This window comes from Mesoplodon mirus, assembly GCF_964341445.2.
Source record: "Mesoplodon mirus genome assembly, chromosome: 7".
Lineage (NCBI taxonomy): Eukaryota > Metazoa > Chordata > Mammalia > Artiodactyla > Ziphiidae > Mesoplodon > Mesoplodon mirus.
In genome coordinates, this window is record NC_138983.1 from 110660328 (window position 1) to 110683670 (window position 23343).

The 23343-nt window shown below is 37.8% G+C and overlaps 1 protein-coding gene across 1 annotated transcript; it reads left to right on the forward strand.

Annotated features, from left to right (window-relative positions):
• The first annotated feature begins 249 nt into the window (after positions 1-249).
• BIRC2 (baculoviral IAP repeat containing 2) lies at positions 250-20995 on the forward strand. The gene is made up of 9 exons (XM_082626479.1): positions 250-759; positions 2001-4153; positions 4249-4348; positions 9156-9234; positions 9803-9851; positions 16119-16361; positions 19165-19419; positions 20165-20206; positions 20286-20995. Exons 2-9 carry the CDS (start codon positions 3253-3255, stop codon positions 20477-20479), a joined length of 1863 nt encoding a protein of 620 aa, XP_082482605.1. The 5' UTR covers positions 250-759; positions 2001-3252; the 3' UTR covers positions 20480-20995.
• Positions 20996-23343: the final 2348 nt, after the last annotated feature.

Genomic DNA, 23343 nt, shown 5'->3' on the forward strand with positions numbered 1-23343 from the left:
AAAAATAAAAGATACAGTGGTTGATTATAAAATAAATATACTCCCCAGAAGACTATAAAATCAAAGCTTCAAAATTAATCCTCTGATGCTGTTCTGCTTTCCAACACTCGTCTTTTTTCCATTTTCACAGCCAGCTGTTTAAGGTTGACATCACAGAACTGCTGAGGAAAACGGTTACAATCATTCACTTAATCGAGCCGAAACGCCGCCGGGTTGACTCCACCCCCGGACGCGGTCACCCACGCCGAGGGGAGGCCCCACTAGAGGAATCCGGCTGGGGTTAGACCCCAACCGGGTGACGCGGGGGAGACGCTCACCGCCCGCGCTGGGGCGTTTCCGCAAGGCTTCCAGCGATTCAAAACCTACGGCTCACGCTTCGCCACGTCCCCCTCAGGAGTATGTCAGGAACGGCGAGAGAAGGAAACGTCAAAAGTGCTCACGCGGCGAAATTAAAGGTTGGAACGCCGAGGGGACGCCCGGCCCCGCCGCCCCCGCGGGCTGACCGACTGCGTACGGCCTAGCGCGCGCTTCGGGCCGCTCTTCGCCTGCAGACTCCCCGGCGCCCTCGCGCGGCGTGACGCGATCCCGGCCGGCGCGCTGTCGTCACTGTGCGTCGGCGTGGGCCCTGCGCGGGCGGGGGGCTTTGGGAGCACGGGAGCCGAGCCGCCCGGCTTCTCCTTCTGTCGGCGTAGCAGCTCTTGGGGCTGTGGAGGATCCAGACTACCGCGCTGTTTCCGCGTTTGCTGCGCCGGCCCAGCGGTGAGTGCAGCTCCTTCCGGGCCCCGGCCGCGCGAGGCGGGTAGGGCCGCACGGGCCGCGGGGCCCCGCTTCCCTGAGGCTGCAGCTGGGTGAGGGAAGACAGGGCCGGGGGCCGAGGCCGGGGTCGCAGTGAGCTCTCTGCTCTCTACTCTTCACTCTCGCCGAGGCTGTTTAATTCGGAAGCTCCAGCTCCAAGAATTGCGGTCGAAAATAATTTTTTTTCAATTGACCTGTTTGCAAGTCTGCTCTGGCCGCCGCCCACTTCTCCGGCCCTCGGACTCTGACCAAGATGTTGGTCAAGTTTTTGCAGGGTTTTAAACTTGACCCTCGGTATTCCTTTGTTTAGTATGTTCAGACGGAGACAGTTGTGTGGCGGCAGATTTCCTATATCAGATAGTTGCAACCGCGCTCTGCCACTTTAGTGGTCTATTGTGTATTGTGAGAAATAGCTCCGGGAAATTAATGGGTAAATTCCATAGTTTCTCTTATTTTCCCTTGCAGTCTGGCTCCCGCCTTCAACCTCCAAAGCCACAGTTTGCCTAAAGAGGGCAAGTCCACCGTACGGTGCTTGTAGATACAAATCTGTAAAGATAGGACACCAAGTTCTGGTGTAACGAAAGCATTCGTGCAAGTCGTCACATTCCCAAGGCCAGTGTTTCACAAGCCATTATACTGTATATTGTTTTCACGTTGCTTTCTGTGGTTGTTGCTTTGGAATTGTGAGGGCATTGTAGAGTTGTAGGGTTGTATTGGTGGGTTCCTGATGCGTTTACTCTCACTGATCAGTTTGCCTAGTCCTGGAGAGACTTGACATTAAAAAAAAAAACGTTACAGTCTATTATGCAATCTAAATAACTGCTGCACTGATGCTGATGGGTGCAGTCTCTTTTTCACCACTAGTCCCCCTTTGCCTCTAGCAAACTGCCAGAGATATTATCCTTAAACTATTAAAAGTTGTCACCAGAAGAGGGGAGGAGACCAAGGCCAAAATATGTTTCTATGTCCATCTGTCTTCAAAGTTGTGCATTAAAAAAAGTATTCTTAGTGCTACGGGGAGTCTATTGCATTTATTTCGATTAAAAGCTTTTCTAATTAGTTTTGTTGACAAATAGCTGGAATGAAGATGTATTTTCTAAAGTGTAAATCACTTTTAGAATTTACTAAATAAATTGAAAAGAATATAAATTGTATTCATCATGAAAATACAGTTTTCTAAAATAGCGTTTGTTTTTTCTTTTCAGATTTACAGCCCTGAAGAGTCTACTTTTTCCCCCTCATTTTTCCCCCTGCAGTAATAAATCCCATTATGGAGACTCAGAAACTTTATAAAGGGATATAGTTTGAATTCTGTGGAGTGTAATTTTGTGTATGAATTATACTTTTAAAATATGAAGCGTTTTCAGAAAGAAGGCTAGTAGAGTTAATTACTGGTTTATTATGCAAGAGCAGTAATTTTGTTGGTAATACAGTACCTTAGGCATTTGTGATAACACTAGAAAGGACAAGCTGTATCTTGATAAGTTGATTTACCTTTAATTACAAAATGAATGATATTGTAGATGCATGATTCTTAAATGAAAGGCAAGCTATTTAATATTTTTGTAAGAAGTTTCAGCTGTGGACATTTTATGGTTAACTAGTTTATGGAGAAAATACCTTCATTTGATCAAGTATACTAAAGTGGTATGCAAAGTTAGGAAGAAAGACAAGATAATAATGATGCTGCAGGAAGTGGAAACAAATACAGACAATATTTAACAAAGACAGAAGAGTTAGCACTTTGTGAGTTTTAAGCAAAATTCATTTCATTTGACATTGTACACAGTATAACAGGTTTAGGTTCAACAACACTTGTAGGTGTTGATATCTCCAAAAGTTGTTAGCTGAAGCTAGTTTAACCTTCTTAAGTAAATACTATGATGATAAACTTTGTGAAATTGGCCTTTAGATAATGTGACCATATGAAGACTTTAATTCTTCTTGTTTACTAGAATAAAAGAAGATTTTTAAAAAATATGTTAAAGTGCTCATAGAGAAAGAAGCCTGCATATAGTTTTTTCCTCTTGTAGCATAGTCATTAATTGGCTTGATATCCCGGCTTTGTAGCTTGTAACCGGAAGCAAATTAAAGGCATAATTTAGGTATTCTATCCTTGTTTAGAATTTTTGGAATATAAACCTCCTTGAAAAGTCAAGAAGTCTTAGCATATTTTTGGAGGTGTGTCAACTTCTTTCAGACTATTAGGTCAGTATTACACCAAATAACAAGCAAATAGCATTTGAGTTAATATAATCCCAGAGAGTATTAAATAGTATCTTGGTAATTTAGGAGAGATATTCATCCTACCTGAGTATCAACTCAGGTATAAATCCAGTAAAGAATTTTACATAAGTAGGGGCCTATCATTTGATTCTTTTTTATGGAAAAAATCTAATGTGAAGGGAAGAGAATTGTCATGTGAAGGGTTTTAGCAGTCAAAAAGTAAAATGACTCATGCACAAAACTACCTCCCAAAGACTTTTCCCAGATCCCTTGTATCAAAAAATTAAGAGTGTGATGGAAGATAGCACGATCTTGTCAGATTGGACAGTCGTCAACAAACAAAAAATGAAATATGACTTTTCATGTGAACTCTACCGAATGTCTACATATTCAACTTTCCCTGTTGGTGTTCCTGTCTCAGAGAGGAGTCTTGCTCGTGCTGGTTTTTATTACACTGGTGTGAATGACAAGGTCAAATGCTTTTGTTGTGGCCTGATGCTGGATAACTGGAAACAAGGAGACAATCCTATTGAAAAGCATAAACAACTATATCCTAGCTGTAGCTTTATTCAGAATCTAGTTTCTGTTACTAGTCTGGAATCCACCTCTAAGAATGTTTCCTCTCCAATGAGAAACAGTTTTACACATTCATTATTACCTACTTTGGAACATAGTAGCTCATTCAGTGGTTCTTATTCCAACCTTTCACCAAACCCTGTTAATTCTAGAGCAGTTGAAGACTTTTCCCCAATGAGGACTAACCCCTACAGTTATGCCATGAGTACTGAAGAAGCGAGATTTCTTACTTACCAGATGTGGCCATTAACCTTTTTGTCACCATCAGAATTGGCAAGAGCTGGCTTTTATTATATAGGACCTGGAGATAGAGTAGCCTGCTTTGCCTGTGGTGGGACTCTAAGTAACTGGGAACCAAAGGATGATGCTATGTCAGAACACCGGAGACATTTCCCCAACTGTCCATTTTTGGAAAATTCTCTGGAAACGCTGAGGTTTAGCATTTCAAATTTGAGCATGCAGACACATGCAGCTCGACTGAGAACATTTATGTACTGGCCTTCAACTGTACCAGTTCAGCCTGAGCAGCTTGCAAGTGCTGGTTTCTATTACGTGGGTAAGAAAATGTATAGCTATACATTTTATCTAGTTCATTTTGATTTATATATTAGGACACGTACATATTCAGTTTTATTATTGTGTTTTCTTTAGGTCGTAGTGATGATGTCAAATGCTTTTGTTGTGATGGTGGCTTAAGGTGTTGGGAATCTGGAGATGACCCATGGGTTGAACACGCCAAGTGGTTTCCAAGGTAATTGTTTTGAAAGGTATTTCTACACAAATTCTGTGCTTAAAAGAAGTAAGCATGCTTACATGATTAAGTTTACATTTCAATATAACAGAGCTTCTTTATATCATTAGGGAATTAGCCTTTTTAAAACAAATTGTAACATTAATTGTTTTGGTACAAAATGTAGAATGTTGTATGATTTCTTCTTTTGTAAGCCATGTATTCAGGATATAGTTTAACTTATTCTTTTTTTTTTAATTTTTATTTATTTATTTTATTTTTGGCTGTGTTGTGTCTTCGTTTCTGTGCGAGGGCTTTCTCTCGTTGCGGCAAGCGGGGGCCACTCTTCATTGCGGTGCACGGGCCTCTCATTGTCAGGGCCTCTCTTGTTGCGGAGCACAAGTTCCAGACGCGCAGGCTCAGTAGTTGTGGCTCACGGGCTTAGTTGCTCCGCAGCATGTGGGATCTTCCCAGACCAGGGCCCGAACCCGTGTCCCTGCATTGGCAGGCAGATTCTCAACCACTGCGCCACCAGGGAAGCCCCAGTTTAACTTATTCTTGATGACTCACTTACAATTATGGCCATACGTTTCATTTACGTTTTCCATTTTGCTTTAAAGAAGACTTAAGTATTATAAAAATATGTAAAATAGAACAAAAAGGAGATAAGTAAAAAAAGATAAGAAGGAAAAAGGAAAATAAGAAGGGACATGAAATGGATCTAGGAATAGGATAAATACAAAAGGCATATAATAAAAGCTGATTGTACAATCAGTATTGTCTGATTATAATTGTAAATTATTTTTTCTCTGAACAATTTTATCTTGTCATGATATATCAGATATCTCCCTTTAGTCACTCTGTTTCTACCACTATGTCCTATTTTTTTACTATAGCCTAGAAAGAATTTAGAGGCAGTGCTGTTGATGGACATAGAATTAGAAATGAATTCTGTCTTTGTTACTGAGTAGCTATGTGAACTTGGACAAGTCATGTGACACCTTTGAGCCTTTCCTCATCTGTAAAATGAGGGAGTTGAAATAGATAATACGGTCTTTTAAAAAACTTGTAAAGTGTACCTAACATAAAATTTGCCATTTTAACCATTTTTAAGTATACAGTTCTGTGACATTAAGTACATTCACATTATTCCTCATTCATTACCACCATCTACTTCCAGACTTTTTAAAAATCTTCCCAGACTGAATCTTGTACTCATTTCATTAATTCCTCATCCCTCCCTCCCTGCAGCCCCTAGCAACCACCATTCTGCTTTCTGTCTCTGAATTCGACTATTCTAGGTACTTTATATAAAAGTGGAATCACATCATGTAGGTAATGTTTTGACTGGTGAGTGCCTTTCACAATAATGAGGAATCTCTTGAACCTCTTTAATATTCATAATGTATCAAGATAAATTATGACTTTTTAAATTCTCAAAAGTGATACATACTTTGTTTACTTTAAAGTATTTTTGTGGGAAAAAAGCATGTTCCATTGTCAGAATCGTATTTTCTTTTTTTATTTTTGGCCTTACCACACGGCTTGCAGGATCTTAGTTCCCCGACCAGGGTTGGAACCCAGGCCACAGCAGTGAAAGGGCCGAGTCCTAACCACTGGACCACCAGAGAATTCCTGATTGTCAGAATTTTAAATGATTTGATTGTGCTTGGCTCTATGAGAGTATGTACATATAATTTGAAATTTAATACTGTGTTAAAAAGACAGAAACAGCTTTCCAATTACAGTGTTCCAGTTGCTACATTTTGCCCTTTATAAAACAAAACCAAACAAAATCTAGGTTTACTTCTGTAATTTGTGTTTTGTTTTAGATGATTAAGTAAGGGAAAAGGCCAGTGTTGCTTTTTGTAAGGAACAAATTTCAATTGTGGAGAATCTTTAATCTCAGAAAATGAAAAACCAAAGTGGATAATCATTATCACTGTATTTTAACACTGTTTATTTATTCATTTATTAAATATTTGTATGCCTACTGGATACTGTTTTATTTTATTTTTTCCCTCTTAACATTTTTAGTAATAATCATTCGAAAGAAGAGATAATAGGGTTTACATTTCTGTATACAAAAGGAATTTCCTTTTTTCATCAGTATTGGTATTTACATGACAGTGTGGAATCAAATAAAAAATCAAGCCAAAGCAAAAGAAAGAAGAACCAAATTAAAGTGAAAGGTAAAAATTGTGGTACCATTGCATATGAGGTTGAAAATGAAATTAATAGGCAGACAAATGCAGATTTTGCAGCAGACCAGGAAGAATACTGGGATTCATTTCGATTGAGCATGATAATTCATGACAGTAACAGCACTGTCTGAAGGCAAGAGTCCTAGGAATAAGTAGTTGGAAGTAATGATGGGAAATCAGACATCATCATGAGGATCTTTTTTTCTCTTCTAATATCTTTTTTTTAATTGAAATATGTGACACAATATTATATTAGTTTCAGGTGTACTACATGGTGATTTGATATTTGCATACATTATGAAATTGTTACCATGATAAGCCTAGTAATCATCTGTCCCCATACAGAGTTATTGCAATATTATGACCATATTCTTTATGCTGTATATTACATCTCCATGGCTTATTTTATTTTATAACTCAGGTTTGTACCTGTTAATCCCTTTCACCTACTTCCCTATATCCCCCTGATAACTATTTTAGATGCTGGGAATATATCAGTGAATAAGACAGACAAAAATCTCTGTCCTCAAAGAATTTATTGGAGAAGGGGGAAATACGGGGCAGCCAATGTTCATTATACTTCCTGCCTGTAGTCATTATGAATATAAGTTAGTCAGTCCCAGAATAAAAATACTTTAGAACTATATTAAGATCATGAACAATGACAAGCTGTATTCTCTGCATAATGAACTTGAGTCTTGAGCATGCTTACATGATCTCTACTAAATCTGCCCATTTACCAGTTGAAGGACATTTGGGTTGTTTCCAGTTTGGAGCAATAATGAATAAAGCCAGTCTAAACATTAATAAACCTTTGTGAACATATGTTTTTGTTTTGCTTAGGTAAATGTTATACTTAGGAGTGGGATTAGTGGGTTGGATGGCAAGTTTTGTTTACTATTGTAACGTTAGAAGAAACTGCCAAATCGTTTTCTGAAGTGGCTGTACCATTTTAAATTCCCACCAGGAAAGTATGATACCTCTAAGAGTTCCACATTCCTAATGACACATGGTATTGTCAGTCTTTTTGATTTTAACCATTCTAATAGATGTGTAGTGGTATTTCATTGTGATTTTAATTAGCATTTCCTTAATGATTAATGATGGTGAGCTTCTTATTTGCCATCTATATACAGTTGTCCCTCAGTATCAGTGGGTGATTGGTTCCAGGACACTCCCAGGGATTCCCTTCAAGAAACCAAAATTCATGGATGCTCAAGTCCCTCATATGACATAGTACAGTCAGCCCTCTGTATCTGTGGGTTCTTCATCCTGGACACTGTATTTTCTTTGATGAAGTGTCTCTTTTCAATTTTTTTGATTACTAAGTTCCGAGACTTCTCAATATATTCTGGATACAAGTCCTATATCAGATGTCTTTTGCAGCGTTTCAGTCTGTGGCTTGTCTTTCCTTTTTTTATTAGTGTATTTGATGAGCAGAAGTTTTTAATTTTGATGATGTCAGTTTATCAATTTTATCTTTTATGGATTGTACTGTTGGTCTCTTAGCTAAGAAATCTTTACCTAACCTAAGGACAAAAAGATTTTCTCCTAGGGTTTCCCTGGTGGTGCAGTGGATAAGAATCTGCCTGACAATGCAGGTGACACAGGTTCAATCCCGGGTCCAGGAGGATCCCACATGCACGAGCAGCTATGCCTGTGCGCCACAACTACTGAGCCTGTGCTCTAGAGCCCATGAGCCGCAACTACTGAAGTCCCGTGCCTAGAGCCCATGCGCTGCAACAAGAGAAGCCACCGCAATGAGAAGCTCATGCACTGCAATGAAGAGTAGCCCCTGCTTGCCACAACTAGAGAAAGCCCAAGTGCAGCAACGAAGACCCAACACAGCCAAAAATGAATAAATAAAATAAAAATTTTAAAAATTAAAAAAAAGAAGAAAAGATTTTCTCCTGTGTTTTCTTCTAGAAGTTACATTGACAGGTTTTGTATTTAGGCATATGATTCATTTTTAGTTTGTTTTTGTGTATACTATGGACATAAATCAAGGCTTGTTTTTTGCATATTATATCAAGTTGTCTAGCACCGTTTGTTGAAAAAACAAAAGGTAAGAAACAGAAACATGTTATTATGAACTTCCTGGAACACCATTGAGAAATTCTAGTAGTTTGAAAGCAAGTATTTGGGAGACACTGTCACATTATGTATAGATGAAAATACCTGATTCTCTATTTTTTAGAGAGAGGGTTTGTGCTTTAAGTATAATGGTAGAGTAGACAATGGAGATAGATTAGCAGATATTTTGTGAAAGATCACATTTTAGGATAGCAAATTACAGTTTCTGAAACTGTTAAGTCCCCAAAGTAAATTATCTAGAACAGTATTTTTCAAGCCTTAGCTTGTGCTCCTTTGAGGTCCAGACCTTTTTATTGTTATGATTGTATTAATGCAATCAAACAAAATATCACAATGCATCAGTGCATAGTAAGAATTTGTAATATTGTATGAGAATTTTGTTCCTGTTAGATGTGTATATGTACTAGGTTGTGATGTAAAATGTATGTACTATGGAGTACAGTCAAAGAATTTGAAAGCTACTTTTCTAGAATAATCAGATTATATTTTTGGTATAAAAGAATTTTAAAAATTTTCCTCTAACGTTTTAGGTGTGAGTTCTTGATACGCATGAAAGGGCAGGAGTTTGTTGATGAGATTCAAGCTAGGTATCCTCATCTTCTTGAACAGGTAAATATGTTTTTATAATTGGCAACATTGAATTCTTCTAAATAATACAAAATATGATTAGAAGTGACAGTTACATCTGTTTTCTCATTAATTATAGTTACATGTTTTGTGTCCATCTTAATGGACATGTTTGTTGAGGGGCTTTTAAAAAAAGGGTGTTTTTTCCTGTTTTTTGAAAAATCACTCAACCTGCCACTGTACAAATTTGTGGTGGGGTTGGAGAAGAGTCTTTAGTGTCTCCTCCATATTTTTGAGAAAAACAAAATAACTTGTTAGCAGTTTGGAATCTCTGAGAGTGATTCAGCTGAAATATGACTTTCTAATTCTAAGTGGAATGAGAAACCATTAATACTTTTTCCTGTTTTCTTGAAACTAGAGAAATACTTGAATTCTAATTTGGAATTGGGTGATGTATAAGGAAATGTTTTATTATGATTAAAGTAAAACATAGCAAGTTGAAGTATGTTTTCAAAAGCATGTGTACAGTACTTAAGATAAATAATATTGCTATGTTCAGGTTGTTTGAGATTTCTGATTTTACCTATTATTTTTTTCTCCTGTTTTATAGCTATTGTCAACTTCAGATACTCCTGGAGATGAAAATGCTGATCCACCAAGTATGTATGAAAATATTCCAAATATAGAATAGGATTTTTTGTAAGAATATTAAGAATGAAAGTATGTAAACAAAGGATTTCTGAGGTCATAGAAAAAAGTGCTAGAAAGTTAATAAATATTATGTATCTACTAAGATTCATGACATTTTTAGAGGATTCTTAGAAGTATTCTAGTTTTTGTTCTTAAAGCGCTGACATTCTCACTGGAGAGACAAGACAAGTGCAAAAGAAAAACAACTTCAGGGAATACCAAATGAGAAGAGCAAATAATAAGCACTCCAAAGAGGAAATGTTGGTATAAGCTAGCATGTTTGGAAAGGCCCAGTTCACATGATTTGAAAATTGGGCTAGATATTAGGTATTTGCCAGGTATGTAGTAGTTTAGTGCAAGGATAGGAAATATATCTTCTGGTTATAATTTAATTTTAGCCACATCTGGCATTTAGTGTATACTGTTATTCAGGTCTCCTTTTTCCTTATTAACTTTCTGTCTGGATGATCTAGCCAGTGTTGAAAGTGGGATATTGAAGTCCCCTACTATTATTGTATTGCTATTTCTTCCTTTAGTTATATTAATATTTGCTTTAAATATTTAGGTGCTTCAATGTTTGTTGCATATAAATTTACAATTGTTTTATGTACTCTTAATGAGTTGACCCCTTCATCACTACATATAGTGATCTTTGTCTCTTGTCACTGATTTTGATTGAAAGTCTATTTTATTTTATGTAAGTATAACCACTCCTCATTACTTTTGATTACCATTTGCATAGAACACCTTTTATATCTTTTCATTTTCAACCTTTCTGTCTCCTTAAAGCTAAAGTGATTCTTTTATAGGCAAGCATACTGTTGGATCTTATGGGGTTTTTTTAATCCATTCAGCCATTCTTTGTCTTTTGATTGGAGAATTTAGTCCATTTACATTTAAAGTAATTATTGGTATTGTAATTATTGATATATAAGGAGTTTTCATTATGATTTTATTAATTGTTTTCTGACTGTTTTTTAGTTTGTTCATTTCTTCCTCTTTTGCTCTCTTCCCTTCTGATTTATTTTCTGTAGTAGTGTGCTTTAATTTCTCTATTGTATTTTCTGTATGTACTACAGGTTTTTTCTTTGTGTTTACCATGAAGCTTATGTAAAATATCTTAGATACAATAGTCTATTTTAAGCTGATAACAACTTACCTTCAATCATTTACAAAAACTCTACAGTTTTACTTCTCCTCACTCCATGTTTTACACTATTGATGTCATACTTTTTATCTTTTTATATTCTGCATCCAGTAACAAGTTATTATAGTTATAGTTAATAATATTAATGGTTTGTATTTTTTATTTTTATGTTTTTTTCTATAAATATTTCTTTTTTCTTTTAACTTTTATTGGAGTATAGTTGGTTTACAATGTTGTGTTAGTTTCAGGTGTACAGCATAGTGATTCAGTTATACATATACATGTATTCATTCTTTTTCAGATTCTTTTCCCATATAGGTTATTGTAGAATACTGAGTAGAGTTTCCTCTGTAAGTCCTTGTTGCTTATCTATTTTATATATAGTTGTGTGTGTATGTTAATCCCAAGCTCCTAATTTATCCCTCCCCCCCCCCCCACATTTCCCTTTTGGTAACCATAAGTTTGTTTCTGAAATCTGTGAGTCTGTCCCATTTTGTAAATAAGTTCATTAACTCATTTTTAAAAAAATTAGGTTCTATATATGAGTGATACCATATGATATTTGTCTTTCTCTGACTTCTCTTAGTATGATAATCTCTAGGTCTATTCATGTTGCTGCAAATGGCATTATTTCATTCTTTTTTATGGCTAATATTTCATTGTATATATGTACCACATCTTCTCTATCCATTCCTCTATCAGTGGACGCTTGGGTTGCTTCCATGTCTTGGCTATTGTAAACAGTGCTGCAGTGAACATTGGGGTGCGTGTTTCTTTTCAAATTATGCTTTTCTCCAGATATATGCCCAGGAGTGGGATAGCTGGATCATATGGTAGTTCTGTTTTTTAGTTTTTTAAGGAACCTCCATACTGTTCTCCATAGTGGTTATACCAGTGTACATTCCCACCAACAGCGTAGGAGGGTTCCCTCTTCTCTACACCCTCTCCAGCATTTATTGTTTGTAGACTTTGATAATGGCCATTCTGACTGGTGTGAGGTGATACCTCACTGTAGTTTTGATTTACATTTCTCTGATAATTAGTGATGATGAGCATCTTTTTATGTGCTTTTTGGCCATCTGTATGTCTTATTTGGAGAAATGTCTATTTAGATCTGCACTTTTTTTTTTTCTTTTTTTGCGGTACGTGGGCCTCTCACTGTTGTGGCCTCTCCCGTTGCGGAGCACAGGCTCCGGATGTGCAGGCGCAGTGGCCATGGCTCACGGGCCCAGCCGCTCCGTGGCATGTGGGATCCTCCCGGACCGGGGCACGAACCCATGTCCCCTGCATTGGCAGGCGGACTCTCAACCACTGCACCACCAGGGAAGTCCTTCTGCACATTTTTTGATTGAGTTGGTTTTTTTGTTTGTTTGTTTTGGTTTTTTTTTTGTTTTTTTGCAGCACGCTGGCCTCTCACTGTTGTGGCCTCTCCCGTTGCGGAGCACAGGCTCCGGACGTGCAGGCCCAGCGGCCATGGCTCATGGGCCCAGCCGCTCCACGGCATGTGGGATCTTCCCGGACTGGGGCACGAACCTGTGTCCCCTGCATCGGCAGGCAGACTGTCAACCACTGCGCCACCAGGGAAGCCCCAAGTTGTTTGTTTTTCTGACATAAAGCTGTATGTGCTGTTTGTATATTTTGGGAATTAAGCTCTTGTTGGTCGCATCATTTGCAAATATTTTCTCCCATTCTGTGGGTTGTATTTTCATTTTGTTTATGGTTTCTTTTGCTGTGCAAAATATATTGTTGTTTTTTAACTTATGCTAGAGATACACTATAGGGTGTTATGAATTTGACTATATATTTACCTTTACCAGTAAGTTTTATTTCATGTTGTTACTTAGCGTCTCTTCATTTTAACTTGAAGAAATCACTTTAGTATTTCTTGTAAGGCAGGTTTAGTGTTGATGAACTCCCTCAACTTTTGTTTGTCTGGAATGTTTTTATCTCTCCTTCATTTCTGAAGGACAGTTTTGCCAGTGTTCTTGGTTGGCTTTTTTTTTTTTTTTTCCTTTTAGTACTTTGATATATTAAGTCATTCTCTTCTGGCCTTCAAGGTTTCTGCAGAGAAATGTGCTGATAGCCTTAGGGGGTTCCTTTGTATGTGAGGAGTCATTTTTTTCTTGCTGCTTTCAAAATGGTTTCTCTGTCTTTTCGCTTTTAATATTTTGACTATAATGTGTCTTGGAGTAATCTTTGGGCTGATCTTACTTGAGGTTCTTTGAACTTAACTGTTTGTGGATATCCATATCTCTCCCAAGATTTGGGAGCTGAAGTTTTCAGCTCTGATTTCTTTAAGTTTTCTTCCCTTTTTTCTGTCTTCTGGGATTCCCATGATTTGACTGTTCATTCATTTGGTTGTGTCCTATAATTCATGTAGGCTTCCTTCACTCTTTAGTTCTCTTTTCTTTTTGTTCCTATAACTGGCTAATTTCAAATGATCTCCATTTGAGTTCTCTGATTCTTTCTTCTGCATGAGCAAGTCTATTATTGAAGTTTTCTATTGATGTTTTTCAGTTCTGTCCTTGTATTCTTCAGCTCCAGGTTTTCTGTTTGATTCTTTTTTGTGGTTTCTGTTTCTTGATTAAACTTCTGATTTTGTTCATGCATTGTTATCTTCATTTCATTTAGTTGTTTATCTTTGTTCTCTTGAATTTTGTTGAGTTTTTTTAAGGTGACTCTATTGAGTTCATTGTCAGGCAAACCATAGATCTTCACTTCTTTGGGGTCAGTTCTGGATCTTCATTGGTTTCTTATGATGGTGTCATATGTGCCTGATATCTATGATATTTGAATGTAGCCTTGCCTTGGTGTCTGTGCATTTGAGGGAGCAAATGCTGCTTGCAGTCTTTATTGACTGGTTTTGGCAGGTAAAGACCTTCTCCTTTCAGTCTTGATGGATACGGAGCTGTTTTTGGGTTTGTAGCTGGGACCATGGTCAGGAATTCAGGTGCCTGGTACAGGCCAGTCTTCTCAAAATGGCTCTCCTTGGTCTTGGAATACACTGGGGTTTCATAATCTTATACCTAAATCCCAAAGCCTCCCACAAAGGCATTTTTGTCCTTGGATGGATTCCAAAATGTTGTTGACTGGGGATACAAGTTGGGGGCATCTTAACTGGCAATCTTGCTATCATTAGTTTCCTGCATCCTTCTTAAGGTATGTTCCTCACTTGGCTTCCTGGACACCACATTCTTGGTTTTCCCCTGTTTCCCTGGTTGATCATGAACAATTGCCTTTGGTGGTTACTCCTTTTTCAAACCTCTAAATGATGGAGTACCTCTCAACATTCAACCCAAATGTATTTCTTCATTTCCTGAGCTGCAGACTGGCATGTTCAACTACCTGTTTAAATCTCTACTTGGTTATACTGGGTGTCTCAGACTTAATATAACCAAAGCAAACATTTTTGCCCCATCCTTCATCCCTCAGATTTGCTCTTTCTCTGGTCTTCCCAACTCAGTTAATGGCACTCACTTCCTAAGGTCAAAAGTTGACTTAAGTTAGACATCATCCCTGATTCCTCCTTTTACTTTGTATATTTAATCTATTAGAAGTCCTTCCATCTCTGCCTTTATAATATGTCCTAAATCTTACCGCTTCTCTCCATCTCCACCACCATTAGCCTGATTCAAGCTGCCATGAGTGCCATAAAGTCATTTGATGACTTTTTGTCATAAAATCCTAACAGGTCTCCCCGATTCCATTTTACCTCATTAAAATTTATCACAGAGCTGCCAGAATCATCTTTTGAAAAAACAAATCAGGTTTTATAAGTACCCTACTTAAAACCCTCCTAGAATACTGTAGCAAACTTAGAATAAAATATAAACTCCTCAAAAGGCTCTACATGATCTAGGCATCACCCTCGTCTCTGACTTTGCATCACCTTTCTGTTTCTTGAGTATATCGAGCTTTTCTCTTGACTTGAGGCTTTTATACTTGCTGTTCTCTTTGCCTGAAAGACTTCTTTCAGATATTCCCGTAGCTCACTCCTTATCTTTCAGGTGTTTGTTCTGGCGTGTTCTCTCTTCAGACAGGGTTTCCACATATGTTTGAGCAAGGGAGCACATGCACATTGTATATTTATTTTTATTATAAAAGTTTTCCAGCAGATGGCAGTAAAGTGTCTTGAAGAATGATGTCATTTTGTAATTTTCACAGAAGTGCCATATTGGCTAGCGTTGTCCCTGTTCTCGGAAAATGCTTCTCTGATCACCCTTTCCTAATTGTCCTTCTGCTTCCTAGTTTGTTTTAACCACCTTATACTGCTTTATTTTTTTCAGAACATCTGTCAGTATCTGAAATCATATTACTTGTTTTTTTTTTTTTGCTGTACGCGGGCCTCTCACTGTTGTGGCCTCCCCTGTCGCGGAGCACAGGCTCTGGACGTGCAGGCTCAGCGGCCATGGCTCACGGGCCTAGCCGCTCCACGGCATGTGGGATCTTCCCGGACCGGGACACGAACCCATGTCCCGTGCATCGGCAGGCGGACTCTCAACCACTGTGCCACCAGGGAATCCCCCATATTACTTCTTTAATCACATTTTTTACCCATTTTTAGACGTATTTTGTGTGAATTAGTCTTCCACTTTACTGTTCTTCCCATCTTTGTTTATTTTATTCTCTGTTTCATCTATCCACCTCTCTAGGTCTTGTCCATCCTTTAAGTTCAAACTCTAATGCCATCTTTTCCATGAAGTTTTTGTTGATTTCCCCCACTTTTCTAGCTGAATTGAGATAATTTTTCACTTCTAAATTTGTGTAGCATCTCAGTTTCCAAAATTGACTGTACATCAGAATCATTTGAGGAATATTTAGAATATTCCTATGCCCCATCCCTAAGAGTCTCTATTAAGTAGGTCTAGGATGTGAGAAGTGGTATTTTTTAAAAGTACAGCCTATTACTACACTCTCATTTGATGCTTATCAGGTTCAAACGTTTGTTGGAGTTATAGGTAATTGGTGTATATAGCTCATCTCCCTTACCAGAATATAATCCTCACTAGAGTAAAGACTGTATCATAGTCATTATTCTCTGTATTTTTATATTTATGGAATTTATACAAATACATGTCTTTTAAACTAGTTGTTCATTTTGGACCTGGAGAAAGTTCTTCAGATGATGCAGTCATGATGAATACACCTGTGGTTAAAGCTGCCTTGGAAATGGGCTTTAGTAGAAGCCTGGTAAAGCAGACAATTCAGAGTAAAATCCTAACAACTGGAGAGAATTACAGAACAGTTAATGATATTGTGTCAGCACTTCTTAATGCTGAAGATGAGAAAAGAGAAGAAGAGAAGGAAAGACAAACTGAAGAAACAGCATCAGGTATTTGGGAATGTTAGTCACCTGCATTACTTCCATTGAGGGCTCATAGGACTGTCTCACATGTTGCAGTACAGTGAGCATCCCCCTCTGTCCACTAACTGCTGGTGACAGCCACCAATCATTTCCAACCTCACATCCCCTTCTCCACTGTGGGCAATGTATCACCCTAGTTGAGAAGCACTGACTACAGTTTTTTGTGTTTTTTTTTTTTGTTTTTTTTGAATGTTTATTTTCCAAGAAGATTGCTGATTTATGCTAATCAGAGGATTTTAGCATAATTCCTTTCTTGAACTATACTGCATTTCTTCCTCATACATTAACAAATTTAAACTATTTTGAAAAAGCAAGATTTTATAGTTGGGTGTCTGTCTTGTTTCTACTTTTTTTTTTTTAAGTTCCTTCAAATCATATTCTTAACATGGTATTTGATGGTCTAATCCTTGCTTCGTGATCCTTATACAAAAAATAGAATCCATGATGAAATCCTAGGCCTTGATGAGAAGCACCTGCCCAGTCCAAAGATAGTAGAGAACTGATTTTGGTGTTCATCCAGATTATGTTAAGGCTCAGACTCCCAAAACAGGTCTTTTGAGTAATCATTCCTTTAATAAATGTTAATTGAGGATGAGCACCTGTGCCAAATACTGTGCTATTCATGGTGCTTACTTTCAAGGAGCTTATAGACTAGCTGTGGAAACTAGTATGCAGAAGATAGGGTTAAAGGGCCAGCAGAGGTGAAGGTTGCATATATAGTGAAAATTGGGGCATTTGGGTTGGAAGACACTTTCTTGGTTTAAGCTTGTAAGTAATGTTAGGAATAGTTTGAGAACCTCATTGTTTGGCCATGTTACGCAGTGTTTGAAGTCTGATTTCTAGTTGAGACAGGTTTGTATTTAAACCCTGGCTCTGTCGGCTACCAGGTTGGCAATTAATTTAACCAGACCTGAGTTTTTCTCATCTGTAAAATGGGGATGATAACAGTACCAATTGCATGGGGCAGCTATAGGAATTAAGTGAGATGTTACAAGTAAAACAGTTTAGCACAGTGCCTAGAACATCAAAAAAAATTTTAAGTAGATTTATTTGGGAAATGGGAAGGGCTTCGTGAAAGAAAGGGCCTGAGGAAAGTGAAAAGATTTAAAGATTGTTAACCAGTAGTAAAACACAGGTTAAATGAAATCACTCTAATAAAACTGGTCACCATAGTTTTGTGACTTTCTTGTTCTTTGTAAGGTTCAATGAGTAGTCTTAAATTATGGATTTTTTGTTGTTTGTTTTGTTTTTGGCCGAGTGGCATGTGGGATCTTAGTTTCCTGACCAGGGATCGAACCACGCCCCCTGCAGTGGAAGTGCAGAATCTTAACCACTGGACTGCCAGCAAAGTCCCTTGAATTACAGATTTGAAATTGTTTCTTAATAAGCAGACAAGTCAGAAAAGGAATAGGGAGGAAGAATTTAGGGTGCTAATAAGAGAAGATCATTGAGACACCTGACTACATCTAGACTAGAATGGGAAGTAAGCAAAGCCAGGAGACAACTCTTGTGTTAGTAGTTGGGAATGACATGGAGATTGAAGAACAAATGTTAGTAGTGAGGTGAATTATTAAGGTAGAGGATCTAAGTTGTGGTCAGAGAAGGGAATTCCATAATTTTGAGATGAATAGAGCGTTTGACTTCTATAAAGAAGTAAAAGGGGAAGGAAATGGTCTTTTTTTTCCTGCAACTTTACAATAGACTTCTTTTTTATTTCTCATTAAACTTGTAAATATAGAAATGTACTTTTTTTTAAAGTTGAAAGCAGGCAATTAAATGTTATGGTGATTGCGGGCATCAGAAGAGGAACTTTTTGAAAAATACTGTAGGAATTTATGCCCATATTCCATAAATGTAGGAAATTTAACAATGGATTTTGTGCTTTTTAAAAAATATTAGGCTTGATTCACACGCAGTCTTTTTTAATTGTTATAAACCTAGACCTTTATAAGACAATATTGGTAGCTAATTATGTGCCAGATATTGTGATAAATACTTCACATGTATCTCATTTAATCCTTACAACTCTTTGAGAAAGGTACTATTATTATCTACATTTTACAGATGAGGAAACTGAGGTGTATGGAGGTTAGGGCACATAGTTAGTAAGTGGCTAAGCCAGTGTGGGGCTCTAGGTCTGTCCTATCTCTACAGCTCAAACTCTTCAACACTGCTTACTGCATCTTAAACATGGAGTTGAAGACACTAATCTAGGAGACCTAATTCTATAACTGATTCTTTCTGTGACCTTGGATAGGTCACAGTTAATGATATTGTGAGTCTTTCTCTCCCTATCTGAAAGTGAGAAGCAGTCATACGTGCCTTGTTTAATTGATAGGATCTTTTTATCAAAGGAGACAATTCATATGAAAATGCTTATAAAAGTAAAGTGATATAATGCAAAGAGAAGTCGGTATTAATTCCATGCGGGCAAAGTACAGAGGTGGCAAATTTATACTGGCCTCTAAAATTCTCTGCTTACTTTCAGCAGGATAAAGCAGGGTTCTAAGACAGGTAAATATATAGACTTTAATAAGTTACAAAAAACAGAGACCATGTGTGTACTTATATATAATATGCCTTAGCTACATCTTCTGAAAGTTTTCCAAGTGACAGACATTAAATTGCAGAGGAGTAATTTTGTCCTTCTTTTCCCAGCTCCTATTTATTTAGTGTCTGAATTGTTCATAGGTTGGTTGTTAGTATATGAGTGTAGTTGGAGTAGTTTATAATCTAATGGATTTCTTTCTTTCTTTTTTTTAACATGAAGATGATTTGTCCTTGATTCGGAGGAATAGAATGGCTCTCTTTCAGCAGTTGACGTGTGTGCTTCCTATCCTGGATAATCTTTTAGAGGCCAATGTAATTAATAAACAGGAACATGATATTATTAAACAAAAAACACAGATACCTTTGCAAGCAAGAGAACTGATTGACACCGTTTTAGTTAAAGGAAATGGTGCTGCCAACATCTTCAAGAACTGTCTTAAAGAAATTGACTCTACATTATATAAGAACTTATTTGGTGAGTTTGTTGGTAAAGTTATTTTAGAAATTCTTGGGATTATGTTTATCCTTGTGTTTGACAAACAAAACGAATCCAGTTAGCAAACTGTATACATTTAACTTGTTCTAAAAAAGTGAAGTCTTTTATTACCCAAGTAGCCTGACTAAATAATTTCTGATGATATATAGCTAGAATCTGTGTTGTTCAGGATATAGTAGGTGAAAAATAATAGGTAGTAGACGAAGCAGTCTTGTATTTGGTAGAGTGATGCCTGGAAAAAATAATTTTTTTAATTGAGGTGTAGTTGATTTACAATATTATATAAGTTCCAGGTGTACAGCACAGTGATTCAAAATTTTTGTAGATTATACTCTCTTTATAGTCATTATAAAATATTGGCTATATTCCCTGTGCGGTACCATAAATCCTTGTAGCTTGTTTATTTTATACATAGTAGTTTGTACCCCTTAGTCCCCCTATCCTTATCTTCCCCTCAACTTCCCTCTCCCCACTGGTAACCACTAGTTTGTTCTTTATATCTTTGTCTTTATCTTTTTTGTTATATTCACTAGTTTTATTTTTTAGATTCCACATACAAGTGATAAAATAGAATATATGTCTTTCTCTGACTTATTTCACTAAGCACAATACACTCCAGGTCCATCCATGTTATCGAACATGACAAAATTTCATTTCTTTATGAAAAAAATTTTTTTAATCAGTTATTAGAGTGATGTTTTTTGTTGTGTTTTTCTTTCCTCAGTGGAAAAGAATATGAAGTATATTCCAACAGAAGATGTTTCAGGTAAACAAAGTTAAGACTTAGGACCAACATGAAATATTACCCTTTCATTTTTTTTAATGGAAATTTCTGTTGTTACTAGGTCTGTCACTGGAAGAACAATTGAGAAGGTTGCAAGAAGAAAGAACTTGTAAAGTGTGTATGGACAAAGAAGTTTCTATTGTATTCATTCCTTGTGGTCATCTGGTAGTATGCCAGGAATGTGCCCCTTCTCTAAGAAAATGCCCTATTTGCAGGGGTATAATTAAGGGTACTGTTCGTACATTTCTCTCATAAAAGAAAAATAGGCTATATGTTGCCTATATATAAAAGTCTTTAAAATATTGTTTGAACATTTGAATCTATCTGAAGTAAAAAAGGAATTATTCGTTCTTTAATTAGTAACATTTTTGTTCTACTCTGCTTTCTTTGGTACTAGTAATCTTGTTTCCAAAAGAATATCATATATAATATTTAATCTTAACCTCTGTTTATATGAAAGGTAAGATTTATGTTTGAGCTGTATTAGTGTACATGTATGAACACAGGAGGAGTTAAAGGAGCAATCTTAATGCTATTATGTATCATTTTAGGAGTGACTAGGTTTGGTATTCTTTCTGAAAGCTTTGAGTACTACTTTAGAGTATAGTTGAAAGAAATGGAAACCAGGAGCTCTGGAGTTTATCACAATTATATTGCCAAATTCTCATTGGTGTTTCTTCAGTTGTGTTGTAAAATAGAACTTTTCTCTTACAGGTAAAAAAGCTTTTCCCTAATTTGTGAGAAACATCTTAATAAAGGTCTTTAAAAAGACTACATCATCAATTTTTTTCCTCTGATTTAGAAAGTAATTTCCGTAAGCCTTCACAGGGTTATATAAGGATCAGATAATGTACATAAGCATAGTATCTGTCACACTGTAAGCACTTCAGATGCTAGTTATTAAATTAAAAAATTGAGGGCTTCCCTGGTGGTGCAGTGGTTGAGAGTCCGCCTGCCGATGCAGGGGACACAGGTTCGTGCCCTGGTCCGGGAAGATCCCACGTGCCACGGAGTGGCTGGGCCCGTGAGCCATGGCCGCTGAGCCTGCGCGTCTGGACCCTGTGCTCCGCAGTGGGAGAGGCCACAACAGTGAGAGGCCCGCATACCGCAAAAAAAAAAAAAAAAAAAAAAAAAAATTGAATTCATGAAACAAATTATCAAGAAGTGTTTTTTTAATAGTAAAGGGATTTATGAGAATTTCCTTTAGATGGTACTATCTGTCTAGTTGCTTTGTATATTATAGATATTATTTGAATTAAAAATTCATATCAAAAATTATTAACAGAATTATGTAAATCTTCATTGGAATTTAAAAAAATAGTTTAATCATTTTGTTGTTGAATAGGTGTTGGTGGGATGAGGAGGTGGAATATAGGCAATGGTAAGTATCTTTTTTGGGGTCCAGTCATATTTGACCTTTCCCAGGTCTGGGTCTATGGCAGACTTCTGAGGCCAGGTGGAAAGGAGGTCTAATATTAAAAACTCTTCTTATCCCAAAACTCCTTTAGATCCCTTTAAATAGAGAATATAGTAGGAAGAAGGAAAATTTATCCTTTTTTTTTTTTTTTTTTTTTTTTTTTGCCACAGAGCATAGGTGCTCTTTAATGCCGGTTAAATAAAAATAGGCAGGAGTTCTATAGAAAACAGTATCCACAAGGCCCTGGCATGCATCCCAAGGGCCATGGGGGTGGGTCCTGTGCCACCCTGGCTGCAGCATGGCCCCTTTCTTCTGTGACTTGTGGGACGCTCACCACTTTGGGCCTGGGCCTGGGTCCCCAGAAAGCCCGAGTCCTCTGCTGGGCAGAGAGCTGCCCTGCAGGCTCCACGAAACTTGCATGGGCCCAGGCCTGGCCCTATAAGAAACCTAAGGCTCTGTGTCTGTCACGGAGCTGCAGCAAGTTTTCCGTGATGCAGGAGAGGTCCTGGCTGATGGGGGGGTGGGTGTCAAAGCCAGGAGCAGGTGTGCTTGTGAGAGTCTGGGGCCCACCAGCCGTACTCCTGCCTTTGTTTCCATCCTGATGTGTTGATGCACTTATTTAAGTCCAAATGCATATGTCTGGGTGCAAGACCTTATGTCAGTGAGAGAAAGTTTCTCCCTGCCATCATAGAGGGAATCAAATCATTTTTGACACTGGTCTTTAATAAAACCTATATATTGAGGATTCACCGTGTACCAGGCACAGGGCTACTAGATTCTTTTAATAATTAAGATGTGTTGTGAGCTGAATTGTGTCCCCCAAATTTGTATGTTAAAGTCCTAATCCTGAGTATCCCAAAATGTGACTGTATTTCAAGATTGGGCATTTAAAGAGGTAATTAAGGTAAAATGAGACCATGTGAGCCCTAATCCAGTACTGTATGACTGGTACCCTTATAAGAAGAGATTAGGGCACAGACATACCCAGGCAGTGGACCATGTGAAGATACCTGAGGAAGAGGGTCATCAGCAAGCCAAGGTAAGGACTTCACTGGTGGCACAGTGGTTAAGAATCTGCCTGCTGACGCAGGGGTTATGGGTTCGATCCCTGGTCTGGGAACATCCCACGTACTGCAGAGCAGCTAAGCCTGTGCACCACAACTACTGAGCCTATGCTCTAGAGCCTGCAAGCCACAACTACTGAGCCAGCGTGCCACAGCTACTGAAGCCCGCGTGCCTAGAGCCATCCATGCTCTGCAACGAGAAGCTACCACAATGAGAAGCCCACGCACTGCATTGAAGAGTAGCCCCCATTTGTGGCAACTAGAGAAAGACTGCACGCAGCAATGAAGACCCAACATAGCCAAAAATAAAAATAATTGATTAATTTTAAAAAAATCTTGGGGGAAAAAATGCCAAGGTAAAAAAGCTTCGAAAGAAACCACATCTTCCAACATCTTGATTTCGGACTTCAGCCACCAGAACTGTGAAAAAATAAATTTCTGTCGTTTAAGCCACCCAGACTTGGTACTTTGTATGGCAGCCCTAGCAAACTAATACAAGGTGCTAAATAATTCAAAGCACGTTAGCTGTAATCCTTTTGTTTGGCTGTACCCTGCAGGCCTGCAAGCCCTGTACTTGCCCCACCTGTAGACGAAGACCGAAGAAAGAGCCCAAAGTCAGTGACAGAGACATCAGTGGT